At 42.2% G+C, this 20,081-nt stretch overlaps 1 protein-coding gene across 2 annotated transcripts in view; it reads left to right on the top strand.

The window, feature by feature from the left end:
• Positions 1 to 20,081, top strand: part of ZFYVE21 (zinc finger FYVE-type containing 21) — a 65,521-nt gene that overhangs the window by 34,793 nt on the left and 10,647 nt on the right. The window contains exons 2-7 of one of the 2 annotated variants that reach the window (XM_073609868.1): positions 2,275 to 2,325; positions 3,032 to 3,200; positions 5,186 to 5,261; positions 7,336 to 7,427; positions 10,274 to 10,321; positions 15,604 to 15,746. In XM_073609868.1, the coding sequence (XP_073465969.1) occupies positions 2,275 to 2,325; positions 3,032 to 3,200; positions 5,186 to 5,261; positions 7,336 to 7,427; positions 10,274 to 10,321; positions 15,604 to 15,746 (579 nt within the window). The remainder of the gene's footprint in view (positions 1 to 2,274; positions 2,326 to 3,031; positions 3,201 to 5,185; positions 5,262 to 7,335; positions 7,428 to 10,273; positions 10,322 to 15,603; positions 15,747 to 20,081) is intronic. The other variant, XM_073609869.1, reaches the window with a different exon arrangement.

Raw genomic sequence — 20,081 nt, 5'->3', positions numbered from 1 at the left:
ACTGTCTTCTATATACCTTAGACTTACATGTAAGGACACCTCCAAAATGCTTCCACTGTTCACTACATGGCAACTGGATATCCCGGAGTTGACTGAGGAGGATTGATCAGAGGGTTTGCAGCAATGCATCCCACTCATGATCTCGGCAAGAGACAGGTTCGTGCAGCTGAAGTTTCTGCATAGAGCGTACTATACCCCACGCAGGCTATCCACTATTTATCTGGGAGTGGAAGATACTTGTCCCAAGTGCAGGCAGTCGGTGGGGACTTTCTTTCATGTAGTTTGGTCGTGCCCAGTCCTTCAGACTTATTGGCGAGCAGTAGTGGCGGGTATAAATGGAGTGGCGGGACTGCATCTAGATGTAGACCCGCTTGCGTTTCTTCTGGGCATCACAGATAATCTGGAAACTACTAAACATACCAAATTGTTTGTGTTTTATACAGCCTATTATGCCAGAAAAGAGATCTTGTTCAGATGGAAGCTACCTGACCCTCCTACAGTAAAAGCATGGCGGGCCCAGGTAAATGCGATACTACCATTGTACAAACTCACTTACGTGGGTAGGAACTGCCCCCAGAAGTTTGACAAAATATGGGCGGCTTGGGTGGAAGCTAGACACCTTACACTATATAAATCTTTATTGGGAGAATAACTGATGACAGATTGAACTCGCTCCTTATTACAGGAGATTCTGGCACATGGAGGCGTCAGACTCGGCAGAATGGTATTAGGCCCAGTCCTTCCTCATTCTCTTGCTTTCCCCCTAACTTCTTTCCCTTTTCCCTCAGGTTCCCCTTGGTTCTGACTGCCAATTATCAGATTGCTCTCCTGTGGGGACTCTTCTCCCCCCCCTTTTTTCTTTTTTGTGATAGGAACCTAGAGATTGAGGTTGGTGCTCCTGTATGACCAGTTCATTTTTTGCATAGACTACACTGACTCACATGTAGTTTGCTGACTAAGGCCCCTTTCACACTTATACGACTTCAAAGTCGCACGATTTTACTGCGATTTCGTGGCCGCTATTTTTCCGTGATTTTACTGCGATTTTGCCGCGATTTGGGAGCAGTACTTCTTTGTACGACTTTGCCACAACTTTGGCATTAACCATTCCCAGCTTGTGCTTACAAAGTAGTGCTGAAATCGTGTCTCTATTATTCAGGTACGATTTGCATGCTACTTGAGGGTTTAACATTGAGGTCTATGGAGTACAAATCGTATGGAAGTTGGACCAAAGTAATGCAGGGACTACTTTGAAGTCGGCACGACTTAGTCATGCCAATATGAATGGCAGTTATTGAAAATCATGGAGAATGACTTGTCATACGATTTTGCAGTACAAAATTGTGGGACAAGTCATATAAGTGTGAAAGGGGCCTTAGTTTGTCTCTGTTTTTCCTCTTGTACTGAAGTAAAAGATTAACAACTTAGATGAGAAGATTACTTACCTATGATATACTTTTGAGAATGTACCAGCATAACTTGTATACCCTGCTTTACTGTGTTCCTGTCTGTGATGTATACTTTTGTATTTCCAAGTGTAATATACAGTTCATTTAATAAACATTACCTGTGTTTAAAAAAAAAAAAAAAAAAAAAAGATAATGCCATCGTGATGCTGAGCCCTCTGTGATTAACAGAACTAAAATCCATTGAATGAAAGGTCTGAGTTCCTGCACATAGTCTCTGAGGGGAAAAAAAAGACCTGAATAAATGTATATAGTATTACAGATACAACCGGCCCTTTAAGGGCAACCATAATGTTGATGTGGCCCAATGATGAATTTGAGTTTGACATCCCTGATTAGATGATGCTGGATATCCTCCAAATAGGAAATGAGTCTCAAGTCTCTCCGACTTTAGAACAGCTCCCTGCATTATTTTGGTCCGACTTGGGTGTGATTTCAGCCCTTGTACAGGCTCCTAAATAGCATCCAAGTCAGAAGTTGCAGGCAAAGCCGTATGACTTTGCCGTTGTAGCAGTGTGAACCAAGCCTTACTGCACATTCTAATGTGCACTCTGAGAGGCTCAGTGTTCACTGAAATCAGAGTAAGCAATTTCACTACAAGAGAGAAGTTCATACAAGTTACTGAAGGGAAAGCTGGAGTTCAGCTTTAATGGGCCAGCATAAGAGTGCTGGCTTTGTGTATGAATACTGATGGTAAATGTGTAACAGATGGGTGTGGGCTGAAAATAAGCCATTCCCTTGTGAAAAGGCTGTGTGATCACTCAGTACATTCTGCATATTAATAACACTTTGGTTTTATGTCTTTCAGTGCCCGAGATGTATGCATTGTGAAGCAAAGTTTGACTTTATTAACAGAAAGGTAAGCAGTGACGTCTGATATGCCGGCCTGTATTGAAATAAAGTGGCTTGATTCCCATCTTTGGTCTTCTGCTGAGAAGTGTTTGTCATATTAAAGGAAAAAAGTGCTTACTCTGGAGTGGACCATCCTCAGTGATTTTGGCACATCTCCATCTGATTTGTAAAAGCTCCCTTCCTTTCTCCACAGCAGCTAATGGACCACCCCCATACAAACCAGCCTATTGGATCAGGACTTTCTGCTTCTGCAGCTTAGCCATAGACCCTATTTCACACTGGGCGCTAACAGCACAGGCACTCAAGCGTCGCTCGTTTTAGCTGTGCTTTTGCACCGCTGTTCGGCCGCTAGCGGGGTGCTTTTAACCCCAAAACAAGGTTAAAAACTCTTGTTTCGCAGAGCTTTTCAGGCGATTTGAAATCGCTGCCCATTCATTCCAATGGGCAGGGCATTTTGGGAGCGCTAAATACCCTTGTGAAAAGTCATACTTGAATGAATAGGAGGCGGTTTTCAGGCGCTTGGCAGAGGCCATTTCCACTGCTAAAGTGCCTGAAAACTGCCCCAGTGTGAAAGGGGTCTTGGGTATAGGAATCTTGAATCTTTCTGTGGCCTGGAATAATGGGGGTGCCGTCTTTGACTCTTCTGTAATCTAGATATGCTTATTTAGTTCCATAGTGCTCAGTGAATTGCTTTGTTCTCATCTCTCCTCTAGCATCACTGCCGTAGATGTGGTAAATGTTTCTGTGACAAATGCTGCAGCAAGAAAGTGCCTCTGCCCCGCATGTGTTTTGTGGATCCGGTGCGCCAGTGCGGGGAATGCTCCATCATTTCACAAAAAGAGATGGAGTTCTACGATCGACAGCTTAAAGTGCTGATGAATGGTAAGTAGGCGAGCTCTTGTACTTATGAGGAAGCGGTAAAAATATAATCTATTATACAGCACTTCTGCACCAGCATCAAATTCATCCGCTCTTTTTCTTAGGTTACATTCGCAACACAGGAACATCACACCCCCCCCGTTTTTTTTTTTTTTTTTTTTTTTTTTTTTTTTTTTTTTTGGCGCAGCATGTAGGGCAGCCCATTCCCTTGAATGGGCTGCTCTACACTGCAAAAATGCACCAAAGGACCTCCTGTACCCTTCTTCTTCTGGGGGGGGGCGTTTTTGTTGCTTGACAAAACTATTTCTATACTATAATTTGCATTTAGAGTACCATCAACAACAAATGGCTTCCAAACACGTGTTGTGCATTTTGGAGAGTTTTTAGTCCAAAATCATGGGCAGAATCACGTGATTGAGTCACTCCGATGTGACAGGACCCAACATTTTCCAGAAATATGTAATATGATTTGAACAAACGATTGGGCAGCACATTAGCTTAGTGGTTAGTATTTCTGCCTTCCAGCACTAGGGTCCCTGGTTTGAATCCAACCAGGAGGACACTGCTTGCATGAAGTTTGCCTGTTCTCCCTGTACTTACATGGTAGTCCAGTTTCCTCCCCACACTCCAAAGACCTTATTGGTAGCTAGTTGTCTCCTGTCTAATTTTGGCCCTGGCATGTGTATGTATGCGTGAGAGGGTGACCTTAGATTGTAAGCACTTTGAAGGCAAGGACTGATATGAATGTACAAATAGATGTAAAGTGTTAGCACTTTACTGTATAACTACCTGTAGTAACAATTCATTTGTATCCTATACAATCCCCAGCAGCTAGCAGTACATTGCCCCCCCCCCTGGGCAGGTTAAACCCATCTAAAAAACCTGCGCTCAGAAACGTCCCAATATTTAATCAGTCTCTCAATTGACCAGAACCTAAAATATTAAAAAAACAAAAAAAAAACCCTTTTTTTTACTTTCTGCTATAAAAAAAAAAAATCGACCTTTCTTCATCAGTTTAGGCCAATATGTATTCTGCTACATATTTTTGGTAAAAAAAAAAAAAAAAAAATCACAATAAGCGTATATTGATTGCTTTGCATAAAAGTTATAGCCTCTACAAACTATGGGATAGATCTGACGCAGTATATCTGCGGTAGGCGGTCCTTAAGTAGTTAAAGTTCCTAAACCCACAACAGTAAAATCAGTCTGTATATGCAGTAAATCATGTTTGTTATACTCACTGCGGAACCTAAGGAGTTAATCCTCTGTATTGTGTAAAAAGGCTGTTTGATTTTGTCTTCTCCGATCCTCCCCTTCTTCCATTGTCTCCAACTCCTCTCCGGATAATACAGAAGGTGGGGGACAAGCTGCACATGCTCAGTTTGGTGTGTATTGCTAGAGAGTTTTTTTTTTTTTTTTTTTAACTTGGGAGGGTGCATGTGATCAGCACAGGGCCAATTAGCACTGCCCAAACAGAGGGTTAGGAGTCTTGCAGTGTTCTAGGACAGTGAGAGCAGCATGAAAACTCCTCCTACAAGCTTTAACCAGACATTGATAGAAGTCACAAGACTGCTATATACTGCTGATGAGAAAAGGTATTTAGCAATTTATATTTTTTTATAATAATTGCATGTCCATCTTCTGTGTACTGTGGGAGACCAGATATAGTGAATGCAGGCTCCTTGGTTTAGTAACACTTTATCCTTCCTACTGGCTGCTGTTTACTCAAATATTTAAAGAGCTGGCAGCTATGGGATTGTACAGAGGAAAACTTGAACATCATTGTTAAAAAGCACAACATAGAATCACCAAATGGTAGGAAATAACTGGGGTAATCTGAATGACAAGTCTGTATAATCTAATAGTTTGTGAAAAATAAAAAGTTAACTAGTGAAAAAGTAATGAAGCAAAGAAATCAAAGACCCCCAAAAACATCCAACCATTTCAATAGTTTGACATATTTCTTTACTCCCCTCCTGTGTCTCCAGGTGCTACATTTGATATAACCCGGGGATCCTCAGAGAAGTCTGAAACAGTTGTGTGTCGACTTTCCAACAACCACAGGTAAAGTCAATGCCATCTGTAATTATGAACATTTGCTTATAGTTTTCTTCCTGTGTTAACACTGTGGGGGGCATGTGACTATAAAGGGGGCCATAGATGGATCGATATTTGGCCTGTTCAGCAGGGACCAGATGAATTTCAATTTGCATGTGACCGCTGCAGTTGAACAGAAGTGGGTGCAGCACAGGGGCTGCTCAATTAGTAATATGTAACATGTTACTAAAGGTGCACTTCTCCTTTTAAAACCAATCTACTCACTGCAAATCTGGTAGGCTGGTCACTAATTAGTCAGTTTATTTTGACCTTTGTAGCAAGGTTAACAGTGGTTTGCCCTTTTGCAGCCAGGCAAAATCAAATTTTGCCAAGGACAACACTTTTCATGTAGACTAATTTATAGGTATCAGTCTCTCAAGCCACAGAGGGACAGTTTGTGAAATACTGAAGGTTGCAGAGCGATTATCCGTTAACAGAGCAGCAAGGGTTTGAGATGGAACTCTTCCAATAAAAATGGCTTAGGGAAAAAGAGCTTTTACACTGTTATGCTTTAAAAAAGGAAACTCCTTTTTATAGGAAGCATTTTCTGAGCAACATATAAAGGATACCATTCTGAAAAAATGCTAGTTGCCTGGTTATCATGCGGATACAGTGCATATGCACTGTAGATACAGAATCATGGACCCAGAGAAAGTATGCTGCTCAGGAGTTGTGACTTTAGGCTGGGTTCACACCTTTGCAAATTGGATGCGGTTTTACTCTCATCCAAATCGCATAGCAGGAGATTGTGACCGGCTCTCTATGGAGCTGGTTCACACATCTCTGCTGTGCGAATTGCACAGGAGTCCTGTGCGTCTTTTGGTCAGTTTCAGCTACATCTAATAAACTATAAATATTCCGTGCTCCAAATTATATCAAAAGCCTACTAAACCATTATTAAAAAAAAAAAAACAAAAAAAAAACAAAAAAAAAATCAAAAATATAATCTAATAAATACATACAACACTCCCTTAAAGATATTTAACCTACTTATTTGTTTAAGAGGTCAGTTGGAGTCGGTGAGTTTGCTTTTCACACGGGTGGTGACATGGTTTATGGGTACAGAAATAAGCACCTTGAAGGAAGTGCACAGATATCAAATTGTTTTGTAAATGTTTGCACTAGAGGATTATAATAGGGACTTGTGGATTATTTGAACACTAATTTATTTATTAATGGACACTTATTTATTTTTTTAATACATTATATTTTTGTGTTTGTTTTTATTTTTAAGCGAACATAAATTAGAGATTATCTTTTAACAATGTGCTGTTTACATTTATTTAGGCCCACTACTTATGAGTACAGTACAGGTTTCCTTTTATTTGCCCTTGCTTTCCTACACTGAATCCTTAGTACATCTCTAACTAAAACTGGTGAGTGCAAATTCCTGGTGCAGCCGTGCATAGAAACCAATCCGCTTCCAGGTTTGTGGGTTTTCTTTTTTTTTTTTTTTGTCAAAGCTTAAAGTGATACTAAAGGTTCCTTTGTTATTTAAAAAAAAACAAACATGTCATACTTGCCTCCGCTGTGCAGCTAGTTTTGCACAGAGTGGTCCCTCGGCGGCTCTCTCGGCTCCTCCCCGCATCAGATAACCCCCTGGGAGAAGCGCTCTCTCGGGGGATTTGCCTTGCAGGCGCGCTCCTGAGTCCAGCATTTGGCGTCCATAGACGCCGAATGCGGGACTCTGCCCCACCCCCCGGCGGCTGGGTCATTGGATTTGATTGACAGCAGCGGGTGCCAATGGCTGCGCTGCTATCAATTTATCCAATCAACAGCCGAGACCCCCCCTAGCCAAGAGACGGCGCATCCCCGTGGGACAAGTTCGAGGGTTGGTCACTGCCAGGTGGTTTTTCACCTTCATGCATCCTAAAAAACACGAACCTTTTTACAGCCCCTTTAATTGAACAAGCTGAAGTTAGCCTATTGGCTACCATACACAGTTGCACCAGATTTAGCGTTCTTCATTTTTAGTAAATCAACCCCATAGTGTTTATTTTGTGTTTGGACTAAATAACTATGTTTTTCCTTTTGACTGTAGATATTTGTTTCTTGATGGAGAGAACCATTATGAAATAGAAGTTGCCCGAATTTCAGCTGTTCAGATACTCACTGAAGGGTTTAATCCTGGAGGTAAGGAGTTATTAAAAACATATTTTTTTCAACTCCCAGCTATCTGGTGTGAGATTGGTTATTTTCTCACATCAAAAAAAAAAAAAAAAGTTTGTGGCTGTGTGTAGAATTGCTAGACAAAACAGTCACCAATAGTGTAAGATACTGCAAAAGACTGACAACACACCAATGATCTTAGCATTTCAAAACTTTGTTACTCGCATAAAAAGTGTGGCCTTGGCCTTTCCCGTTCTGATGTGCTTCATACTAGGGTGAAATGTGTCAGAGCAGGGAAATCCCAGGACTATATATATATATATATATATATATATATATATATATATATATATATATATATATATATATATATATATATATATATATATATATATATATATATAATATTTATTTATTTTTTTATTAAAGTGCTGAGATCATGAGTACAGCTGGGTATTTGCAGTCAGGTCTGTGTGGGAAGCATAGGAAGGCCCTTTCCTGCCCACACCTGAGTTTCCATGCACTGGCATATGAAGCAAGCTTGAGAGTCGTGACATTTCCAGCTATCAACAGTGTAGGGGTGTAGTGTCAATTCCCGAAATATGATATTAATGGAAAAACCCTCCACAAAGCAATCTACCTTTCTAGTCCCTAACACTAATTTTAAAGCGCTCAGGAAAAAAAATGATCATAACATAAACCTAAAACAATTTTAAAGCGGTTGTATACAGCTGGACATGGTGTGGGGTTTTTTTTTTTTTTTATTATTATTTATTTATTTTGTTTTTGTTTTTTTGTTTGTACCCTCCAAGGTAATGTCATAATGTGCTAGTATGCAACGCATACTAGCACATTATGTTCAACTTTCCTTAAAACAAAGCCCTACCGGCGCCGAGATGTCGGAGCTACAGGCACTCCCATCTTCACCTGTCTTGCTGCCGGGTTCGCGGACTCCGGCTCTGTGACTGGCCGGAGCCGTGATGACGTCACTCCTGCGCATGTGCGAGGGAGCCGCCATTTACGGCACAGGGCTCTGAAGGAACAGCCCAGGTGGCCGTTCCTTAAGAGCGCATGTGCCAGGGTTGTCACTGGCTGCATGTACAATAAATATCTCCTAAATGGTGCATATGGTGCTTATTATAGGCTTACCTATAGGTAAAAGTCAGAGATGGGAGTTTACTTCTTCTTTAAGCAGTCCTTATTGGTTGTATAATGATGGATAAGCACATAGTCTTACATCAAAGCAATCCACCAAATTGAGTTCCACTATCCTGAAGATGTCACTTAGGCCTCGTACACACGATACGAAAACCGAAAGGGAAAACTCGTAAGATGAGCGGTCTGCGGATTTTCAGATCGTTAGTATGATGCTTTCAACAACCGATTTGACTTTTTCGTCAGACAAAAGCTGGCTGTGCAGGCTATAAAAATTTTTGTCGGATGTGAACTCAACATCTGATTTACGGATGGTCAGTACAGAAATCGTCACACAAGTAGAAACACGCATGCTCAGAATCAAGGAACGACTGGGAAGAGTTCGGTCTTGTAAACTACCGTTCGTAATCTAGAATTAACATTCGTGACGCAGCAATTGATGAAATGTCGAAATGCAGCGCACATTGTCATCTTCTTTAAGGCCTGATTCATACCTATGCATTTTTAGTGCTTTTTGCATTTTTCAGATTTGCACTACAGAACGTGTTCCATAGGAAACCATGTTAAATGGACTGTAGTGCAAATCTGCAAAATGCAAAAAGCACTAAAACTGCATAGGTGTGAATCCAGCCTAATGAGATAATAATTTAGCTGCTTTGCTGGCAATACTGATGTAGTTATGCCAAACGTATTTTAAAAGCCATTTGTTTTGTACGCTCCGAATATCGCAAATCAACGCTCGCCAAACTTCTACTAACACGCAGTTAGCAGAAGGGGCCCGAAGGGTGGCGCTTGAGAAATGAACTTCCTCCTTATACTCTCATAGTACGTCACTACGTTCATGTTTGTTAAATGACAATTTGCGGATAGTATGCTAGACAAAATCCTGCACACGTGCTTTTGACAAAAATCAGACACTCGGTCGTCCAACAATCGGACCGTGTGTACGAGGCCTAACAGTGCTATTGGCAAGTAAAAGTTTCTCAACAAAGGAAAAGGAATGGAGAAGGATTCAGCAGAACAACTCTTCCCAGTTGTGAATATGTAATACATATGCTTGTTGTGTTTTTTTTATTTTTTTATTTTTTTTTGTTTTTTTTGGAATCTGTTTAGAGAGAAAAATATGAACTGCTATTGCTGACCTGTGGAAGATGCAAAGTTCGGCTTCACTCTTATCCTTGTTCTCTACTTGGTGTGTCACTGACTGATGCGAGACAAGGATGCAGACAGAAAATTATCAGGACAGCTGACCTGTATACTAGTTCAAGTCAGTGGTTCACGAAGTAGTGAAGTATGGATAAGGATGACAGCCCTAGAGATTGCACCTTTAAAAATGTGTGGACATTGATGTTTAAGACTCTGCATTGATGACGTGCATAGTGCAATAAACCATGACAGCCGGTCCAATTTCAGTTTATTATGGCCATATCTGTGAAATGTGACTTCTGATTCAGCAGCTGAGGATTACTGCCGCTGTGTTCTTTGCTTTATTAAATAATCCTGGTACTCTTTACTGCATTTCTATTCACACGATAACACAATGTTAAGTTGTTTTTACCTTTAATTTTTTTTTTTTTTTAGTCATCGTCTTTATTACTGTAGCTTTTCCTAACAATAACATGAATTTCTTTTTCAATTAACTGTGTTTTCATGAATTTATAGTATGCTCAATGACTTTTCTTTTTTCACTGCACACGCTGCTTTGATGTACAAAGATATTCACACATACACCAGTCTGCTGGAGAGCCAATGCATCACAGAAGGTCAGAGGATGAGGGGAGTGTGCCTGTCCGCATGTTGTCAGCCCTGTGATTAATTGCTTTCCAAATAGATATTTCTCACCTCCAATCCATGTACTCCAAAACCAATTCTCTTTTAAAGTGGTTGTAAACCCTTACATATACCCAGTGAAGTGAGTGGCCTCAGGTGATGCACAGAGATGAAACAAATCCTCCTACATGCAGTCCTCTCTTCTCTTCATTTGTTCAAAATGCTGAACTATAAAGCTTGTCTGATGCCCTGTACACACGACTGGTTTTGCCGTCGGAATAAACTCTAAAGGTTTTTCTGACGGAGTTCCGACGGAATTCCGCTTAAGCTGTCTTGCATACACACAGTCACACCAAATTCCGACCATCCAGAAGGCAGTGACATACGACTGGACTAGAAAACTGAAGTTCAATAGCCAGTAGCCAATAGCTTCCGTCTCGTACTTCAGCGCATGCATCGTTTTTGGTGCGTTGGAACAGCATACAGATGAGCGGTTTTTCCAATAGTAATTTGTTCCGACGGAAAAATATAGAACATGTTCTCTATCTAAGTCCGTCTGAATTTTCGACAGAAAAAGTCCGATGGGGCATACGCACGGTTGGAATATACGATGGAAAGCTCCCATCGGACTCTTTCTGTCGGAAATTCCGCTCGTGTGTACGCGGCATGAGAGTTCCGTGAGGAGAACTCCGACAACTTATTGTTGTCTACACAGGAACAGAGCTGAGGCTGGTAATCTGCTGGAGGTCCCTCCCCTGTCACCATTTTTCTCTTGATATCAGGAAAACATGTCAGCGCAAAGAAGCAGCTGACAAAAATGACACTTAGTACTTTTAATTGAGACAAGTACACACTATAGCGGGATAAACGTTGTTCATATTTCATGTCTGAGGTTTACAGCCACTTTAAATTTTACTGCAACCTAACTAATGACTTGCTAATCAAGCAGTAGCATTCTTTACAGGCTTCAGGCCAACTATTCCTGAAAGCCTATGCTGATACTAGCCTGCATGCCTACACTCTCCCATATTTGCTTTTTTTTCTTGAGAAATTGAGCGGACACTGCACAGCAAGCCACAGTAACCAATCACCCTTCAATTTTTAAATATTCTCATTGGTTTCTGTGGCTTCTTGCCATTTGTGTCTACAGGTGTGAAACTGCAAACACAGATTAGGCCTTTATGGTTCAAGATTGTTTCTGATCTCTCCAATGAATGCTGAACTCTAATAGCCATATCAAAGGTTCACTTACCAGAGGGTAAAATTACTTCTAAAAGAGAAAACAGTTTTGTAGTGTTGCCTGTAGTATATTGAGTAGAATACATATACTCCCTGCAATCTATAGACACAGCTGCCTCCATGAATTTCTCAATGTGTAACATTTTATAACATTTCCCCTGGGCAGACTGAGAAAAGGAAGTATTAGAAGAGGGTTGCCACTTTTTAGAGAGCTATTGGGTAACCTTTCCCAATGCCCACCTGTTTGGTAAGGTTCCTCACTATACCACTAGAAAGCACCTGTTTGGATATGGCTGTGTTATTACCACTCATTGTGGCACAGTTTTTTGCGTTTTTTTGTTGGGGGGGGGGGGGGGGGGGGCGCGTGCCTGCCTGCCTCCAACCTTGGAAGCCCATTGCTTTTTGATGGTCTTCTGAGAACAAATATTATTTACACAAGACAACCCAGACTGAAAAATTCACTAGGTTTCCAAGGTTGGTCTGTCAAAGCCATTCGGTGGTTTATCAGTGGGTGCACAAGCTTACCCACCAACATGTTAAATCTTTTTGGGTCACCGTTGAGAAGATATCTAGATCTATTCCCAGCTCCTTCTACCTGCAGAAAATCCAAGCAGGGCTTCTTGCGCCCTAATGGATTTTTTTTTGGTTTATTTTATATTCTAGACAATACAGCATTTGTAGTGTGCCTACAAAGGGGTATTAGAGCTGGAGATTCCAGGAAATACTGACTTTTTGTATCTGGCTCATGTGGTGTAGGAAGATGGAGTATTAGTATCTATCAGTATCAGCAGCAACAACTTACAATCATGTTTATCTCGACAAAAGTGATGTTATCTTTTCATGCATGACTGCAATACATTGCTCTGATCAGGTCTCCTGTTTTTTTATATTTTGATATTGTGATTAAATAAATGTAGCTGTCATTCTGCAGGTTTTTCCTATATTATTTCTTATTTATTTATTTTTTAACAAGGCAAAAAAGTGTGCCCTCGTTTTGATTTTTTTGGGTTGTGAACATCAAGCAAAGTTGAGCATGAACTCTGGAAGCAGCAGTGTCTCTGCAAACAATGTCCCAACTTTACACTTATTCTGCCTTCCATAATGAAAACCAGGAATGTAACCATATGCTAGAGCAGGGGTGCCCAACCGGTGGCCCAGGGGCCACATGTGGCCTGCTGAGCGTTATGATGTGGCCCGCGACCTCCTGCTTTGGGATGGCAGATTGGCAAGCCCAGATTGCGGTTGCCGACCCGCCATCCCAGTGCATCAGTGTTGTGAATGCAGACGGTGGTAGAGGAAGCAAGCGGCTGCGGAGCAGAGCCGCATAAGCCGATTCTTCCTGTATAGTGCCAACTCCTGTTACAGGTGGAGTGATACCAAATGCCCCAAATTTACACCTGCTTACCTCCATTCCGATCTGCCCAAAAAAACCCAGAAGGGGATCCATCCCCTTCCATCTGGGTGGATCGGATCTGAGGACCAATAGGGTGGAGTGGGCTGTGTCTGCTCTGAATATGCAAAGTGGACACGGACCTGTCATCCGCCCACTCCGCTCACTGTGGCCCGTGACCGGTTACCAAGTTGCTTAAGTGGCCCTTGCTCTTCAAAAGTTTGGGCAACCCTGTGCTAGAGTAACAGAGGCCAGTGGTTGTTTACATTTCTCTTAACTGAGTGGCTTTTTTTGATTTAATTAGACACTCAGGGAGGAAATGTGTGGTATTATGCCCCGTACACACGGTCGGATTTTCCGACGGAAAATGTGTGATAGGACCCTGTTGTCGGAAATTCCGACCGTGTGTGGGCTCCATCACACATTTTCCATCGGAATTTCCGACACACAAAGTTTGAGAGCAGGCTATAAAATTTTCCAACAAAATCTGTTGTCGGAAATTCCGATCGTGTGTACACAAATCCGACGCACAAAGTGCCACGCATGCTCAGAATAAATTTAGAGACAAAAGCTATTGGCTACTGCCCCGTTTATAGTCCCGACGTACGTGTTTTACGTCACCGCGTTTAGAACGATCGGATTTTCTGATAACTTTGTGTGACCTTGTGTATGCAAGACAAGTTTGAGCCAACATCCGTCGGGAAAAATCCATGGATTTTGTTGTCGGAATGTCCGATCAATGTCTGACCGTGTGTACAAGGCATATCTGTTAAGTCAGGCATTTAACAGTTGCAAGACCCCAGGGTGCTTCTCGGTTTTGGCTTGGGGTAACAACCCTCATGCCTGTCTGTAGCAGCATAATATGCTAAACACCTCCTAGCAGACCAGTCAAGGATGTCTTGGGTATTTTTTAGCCACTCGCTATATTTTACAAGGGAACCTAGTCTCTTCCTCTCTCCACCATGCATACTCAGAAGATCCATGTTTCTGGACCAGTGTGTTCAGAAATATTTAAGTTGGTTTGATTGTATAGACAAAATGCCCTTTTACCTATATCCAGATTATTTTCCAGCCCAGGAACAAAGAGATAGAATTTAAGCCCGAATGCAATGTGTGCATGAAAAGTAAAAGCCTTTAGCCATAATGCAGGCAACCTCTGGCGCCATATCTTACCATCGGAAACCCAGACTACCTTGCTTTTTTGCTGGTTTAGCCTACTTTAAAATGCATATTCCTATAATGCAGTAGTGCCTGGTAGCTGACGTGTGTGGGGTCCCTCTAGTTGTGTGCTGATATTTACATAGGAGCTTAAAAGACTGGAATATGTCAGGAAACTGTCCAGCAAACCTAAGGTAGCATTTGGTACCAGAGGGTGTCTCCTCTGCAACTGTAGGCTTACTTCAGATTGCAAGCATACCATACAGATGTGCCTTAAAGCGGTTGTATACCCGCTGTCTTTTTTTTTTTTTTTTTTTTATTTTTTTTTTTTTTTTTCTACATTTGCAAGGGAAAAGGCATAATGAGCTAGGATGAACCGCATCCTAGCTCATTATGAGGTACTTACCTTAGAACGAGGCGCCGGCATCTCACCTGGTCCACGCCGAGGGAGCTGACATCTCCCCTCGGCATGTCTTCCGGGTATCGTGGCTCCGGCGCTGTGAGTGGCCGGAGCCGCGATGTCGTCACCGCAGGAAAATTCTGCCCGGCAAGCTCCGGAGTTTGACGGGCTGTCAGCCGAGAATCCCCTGTGCGCATGCGCCGCTGCAGTCAGTGGCTCATTGCGAGGGGAATATCTCCTAAACCTAACAGGTTTAGGAGATATTTTTTTTTACCTACAGGTAAGCCTGGTTATAGGCTTACCTGTAGGTAAAAGTTAAAAATAAAGGTATACAACCACTTTAACTGTTGCATAAAGGAGTTTTTTGAGGACAGTAATTGCCTAATGAAAGTGCCTCTGTGCTTAGACACTGCAAAGAGGCCATGAAAGACTCTATAGTCAGCCCCATTCTGAGTTGTCATCGGGTAGGTACAGGAATATTAATACCAAGTACTGCCAGATTCCAAAGTGCTATTTGCTAACGTTTGCTGATTTTTCCGTACTCAGTCTGCAAAAGCCTTAGTCGTCTGGATAGATGCCATGTGCATGGGGTAAGTTCAACCACAACATGCCGCATTAAGGGAAATACTGTTTATAAGGGACTGCTGCTTCCAATTTTCTATGAATAAACGTACAGAGGGGCTTGATAAATGCTGACCTAATCTGTCTTCACATTGAAGCACACGCGACCTGAGTTCACCACCAGTTGGCTAATGCATAAGCAGTTTGTGTACTGAATTCCCTGTACTGAACTTATAGGAAACCTCACAAGAAGTCACAGATATTTAAAATGTGTAAATGATCCCAACCAGCATGCTGCTCAAGTTGTATGCTGCAGTGTGAGCATGGTAAAAGACGGGGGATTTCCGGAAGGCTGATTGGCTGCTGTCTGTATATACAGCATATGTTTTTTTTTAAATTTAGCTCTGCTAATAAATATGCTGCTGCTTGTTAGAGGATTGTGTGGCATACACAATCTGTTTTGTGCTTGGAATATGTAAGTGTATATCTATAGAATGATGTGTACTAACTGCTTATGCAATATGCAGGAGGAAACAGTCGAGCTACAGGGATGCTCCTTCAGTATAAGAGTGCTGACTCAGATGATCTCTCGCAGATGAAGTTTACAACAAGTGAAGATTTTAATAGTAACAAGAAAACTTCAGCGTCCTGGCTGGCCGCTATGCACAAGGTATCTCCTATGATATGTGTGTCATTGTGGAGGAGTCTCCTTTGTTTCTGCCCTGTGCATGGTATTGTGCAGGCCAGTGTGGCTAGTGCTTGTGGCCAACATTACTCTCCATTGTGGTTTGTACTGAAAAGGGCAAACTTTTTCTCTTTTTTTTTTTTTTTTTTTTTTTGACAGTTTTAACCTCCTTTTTACTTTTTTGACCGATCTTCAATCAACAGCCAAGCTGGGCAACAGGCTAGATTTAGATCATACTAGTCGCCCCAGCTTGGCCAATGAGAGCATGCAGACCTCTAGCTACATGCATCTACACCAACCCCATCCGGGAGTAGGGCAGCCAGTGAGTAGCCTCATGTGGGATGCGCATGACTGGACTCCCGCCCCTGTTGTTGCCTTACACTCTGGCTCTGGTGGCCATTTTGGTGACGAACCAGGTGGTGGCCATTTTGTATGTGCCTTTTCTATCTACTGGCTCCTGGGATATGACTAGGGTGTGACTGTGTGTGTGTGTGTGTGTCAGCACTTAACTAGTACTGAGTGTGTGATGCTCTTCCTCACAGTGGGTGGAGTGGCAGCTGGACACTGAGTTCTGCTGTGGCCCTTTTCCCCCTCTGCTGCAGCACTTCTGTGGTAGAAGCTGCTTGGTGGAGTGCACTCTCTGGTGAGTTTTCTTTTTTTTTTTTTTTTCTCCATTTAGGGGTGCATTTTACCCAGAGTGGACCCTCAGGCCGCTCCCTTCCTGTCTGATCTCCCTGGGGCAACAGCCGGACCCTTGACACCCCGACTGCCCCCTCGACTTCTCTGAATGCGCTCTTTGTGGTCCTGTGGAAGGAGCACTCAGCTTCTCTTTGGAGGACACTGAGGTGGATGTCGCTGCAGGGGCAGTTATTGCTCCGCCAGCAGACCATGCAAAATCTGATCCAGTGTTCTTGGACAGTGATGATTTTTGTTGCTACTACTATTGTGCAAGAGAGAGCGCTGGTGTCTGCCTTGATTTCCTCTGTGTGGGAAACCCTTAAAATTGAACATTCTACAGGAAATCTAGAGGGGGCAGCTGTTCCATTTTGGTAACCATAAACCGGTGTGTGTCACTAAGGTGACTGCCTACCCTGCCTATTTTTGACAAATTTGTTTACAGGGAATGGGAGTGTCCTAAAGAAGCCTTTTGTGGTACCTAAAACAATTTTCCTTTTTTAGAATCTTTTTTTGAAGAGGCTCTTGCTAAAAAGTGGACCTCTCCCCCAGTTGTGGAACCACCTATCTCCAGGCTTGAATTGCTGTTCAAGGATCCGGCCGACAAAGTCTTTAGCGGTCGCGCAGTTCATTTACGATTGCTGGCTCAGCCTCGAACCCCGTTCGTGTGCGATGTGTCGCTGGATATGGTCCCTTAATTCTAAACCACCTGTCTCAGCGATGGTCTAACACTGTATTCCCTGGCTTAAGTGTTGGTCGGCTGACCAGACTTCTTAAAAGGCCCTGACAGAGTCACCTTTTCAGGGTAGCAGGCTCTTTGTTGCCACTCTGGGCCACATTATCCGTAATCTCACGGGTGGTAAAAGCATCTTCCTCCTACAAACTTGGAAGGACAAGGAATTGTGGTGCAAGCAAGGACCTTCTTTCTTCACGCACAAGTGGCTTTTTTGTTCCACAGGCGCCTAAGACAAAGGATCCAAAACCCTGAAGACCCCCCACTGGTACCAAATGTTCCTGGCAGCACAATCCCTCCATGGCATGAAAGTTTGTTCACACCGTGGTGGTGGGGGGGTGTCATCTTTCACTTGTTTGCAGACCTTTGGGATTCTCATCTCTGACAAATGGGTCTGTAAACTGATTTATGTTGGACTACAAGACAGAATTTCTTTCTTATCCCCCAGATTATTTTCTTCCAGCCTCTGTCTTTCTCCATCTGAACTACGCGATCTTTGCCTAGCAGTCGAGGACTTGCTTCATCAAGGTGTGATCTAGTCCAGTCTGTGTACAGTGCCAGAGAAGGAAGGCGTTCAACTGATTCTGGATCTCAAGGCCTTTGTGAGTGAAGATTCAAAAATTCAAAATGGAATCTGCTCGGTCTGTAGTGGCTTCTCTCTATCGGCAGTTTTCAGATAAGGTTGCCAGCCGAACAGCTTTAACCTTCAAAACGAAGTCTGGCAGTTTTTAAGGGAAACATGTACACTGCTTACTTTTATTTGAAGGTGCATCTGAGGGGCTGTTATCTTATATACCTTATCTTGCTACTTTACTGTCTGCAAGTTTGTTCTTAACAGACTCAAAGTGTCTGGACACCTGAGAAGTATCTTTTTGCTCAAGTCAATGACTAGTCTAAATGTGAAGAAAGGATAAGGCTGACCACTCGCTTAAAATACTAGACTTTTATGCTGATACAGTAGTTTCATTAGTTTGAGCCACTGTGTAGAGGAGTAATGAATTCACTCTGACAGCACTTGGTTCCAGGTCAGCTGTGTATTCGCTGTTTGCAGCGTTCTGGTTTAGTATCATGCAAGCTGTACAAAAATAATGAAATATGTCAGATTTTTTTTCTTTTATACCTAATACCTACCATAATTGGAATGTTTTAAAATTGGCGTTTATTCCCCAAAGGGCTATAATATTTTTTGCAATTAGGTTAAGCATGGCCTCTAGCAACCCTCATGTAATTTAGTCCCATAAAGAGGTGTCTTGTCCCATTTGCAATGTCTGCTGTAACCCACATATAGTCAGATTATGGTCTGTGCAAGGTTGACCTCTTTGAAGCCCATAGACCACAGTTTTGTATTGCAGGCTGAATGCTACAACCTATATTATTATTTATTTATTTTTTTTTTTATGTTCCTGCTGATCGTGACTGCCAGTCTGTGCCTAATCCCCTAGAGTCCCTTGGCCCACAAATATTCATTTGGAACCTTTCCGGATGGAAATATGGCAGCTTGATTTTGCAGTATCCTAATCTCTGCATCAATGCTAAGGAGCCTGTTTTATTAAAGGCACAGTCCACCTTTAAGATAAATTTATGTTACAGTCATATTTTGGATGAAACATGGCCAAGTTCCCCAACCCTCCACCCTCAGACTGCTCACAATGCTATGTCGTCCATTCACAGGGACCTTTGCATGGGAATACTATAAGCTCTCTCTGCCACTGGCAGAAGGATTGTTGAACTCAACGGATCACAAATGTGGTGATATCACTGTACTTTTAGTCCATTGTTTACGTCCTCCAGCCACATAATAATATGGACCTGGGCTGGGGATACATAAGCCTGTATATTGCACCTGCAACACACTGATCAAGGTTGCAGTGCTTTGCAGACTTTTTGCTAGGCATGCACTGATACCAGTGTTTTTAGAGTGAGTACGAGTACTGCTACTTTTCCTCAAGTACTCGCCGATACCAATTACCTTTTGAGGGAGTATATCCACAATGACGGGCAAAGTATGTGTTAGAAAAAAAAAACACTGTTTGCACACTTTGTCACCTAAAGCCTTTTATAAGGTACTTGGGTGCATCCTTCAGCCTTTCGGCATGAGGACTTTGCTATAGGACGGTCTACACCTGGGTTGCTGCATGCTCCTTCCGGACAAGCTTACCCTATTTCTCTTACATTCATTGATGGACACGGCTTCCCTTCACTCTAGACCATAGGGTTTATAGAGCCACCTACTTGAGTAGGACACTAGGCAGAAAAAGAACACAGCACTGCCTGTGGGTAATCCTAGCTAGTATAAACCCCATGTCTGCTATAGGAAAGCCAGTTGTTTTCTGCCTAGTGTTTTAGGACCTTATTCCCGTTCCATAGTGTTTCTTTTTTTTTTTTTTCTTTTTTCTTTTTCTTTTTTCTTGGGATGATAGGCTGAATAACCTAGATCCTGATTAAAAGAAACAATAATATTGGTGCACAAAAGGGCTGTGCAACCACTCCTGTGATATAAATATGGGCAATATATATTAGTCCATAAAAGTCTTTTAAATGTCCATATGATCCTAAAATATACCTGCGGCAGCCATCCCAGAGCATGCCAACTCTGTATGCAGAAAAGACATTAAATGTTTGTGTAATACTGAACTTAAGAGGCGCTTGCTTCTTTTCTCTTATAATCCTGTAGTCACCCCAGCCTGGCCAACGTTTTTATGATGGATTGTCAAAGATTCTCATTCAACAATTATTAAGGATATTGTTCAGCACCCGGAGCACATGCACTTTATTTTGGACATTACAAACTAATTTAATGCTATTCGCACGGTTTTGGATTTGTTTCACAGGATATATTTCATATTGATTTAATACATTAGTTTTAAAAAAATAGATAGATATAGATATATATGTATCTATCTCTATCATCT

The sequence above is a fragment of the Aquarana catesbeiana genome, linkage group LG13, assembly GCF_042186555.1.
Source record: "Aquarana catesbeiana isolate 2022-GZ linkage group LG13, ASM4218655v1, whole genome shotgun sequence".
NCBI classification, from domain to species: Eukaryota; Metazoa; Chordata; class Amphibia; order Anura; family Ranidae; genus Aquarana; species Aquarana catesbeiana.
The sequence above is the reverse complement of the archived record's forward strand: the minus strand, read 5'-3'. Positions and strand labels throughout refer to the sequence as shown.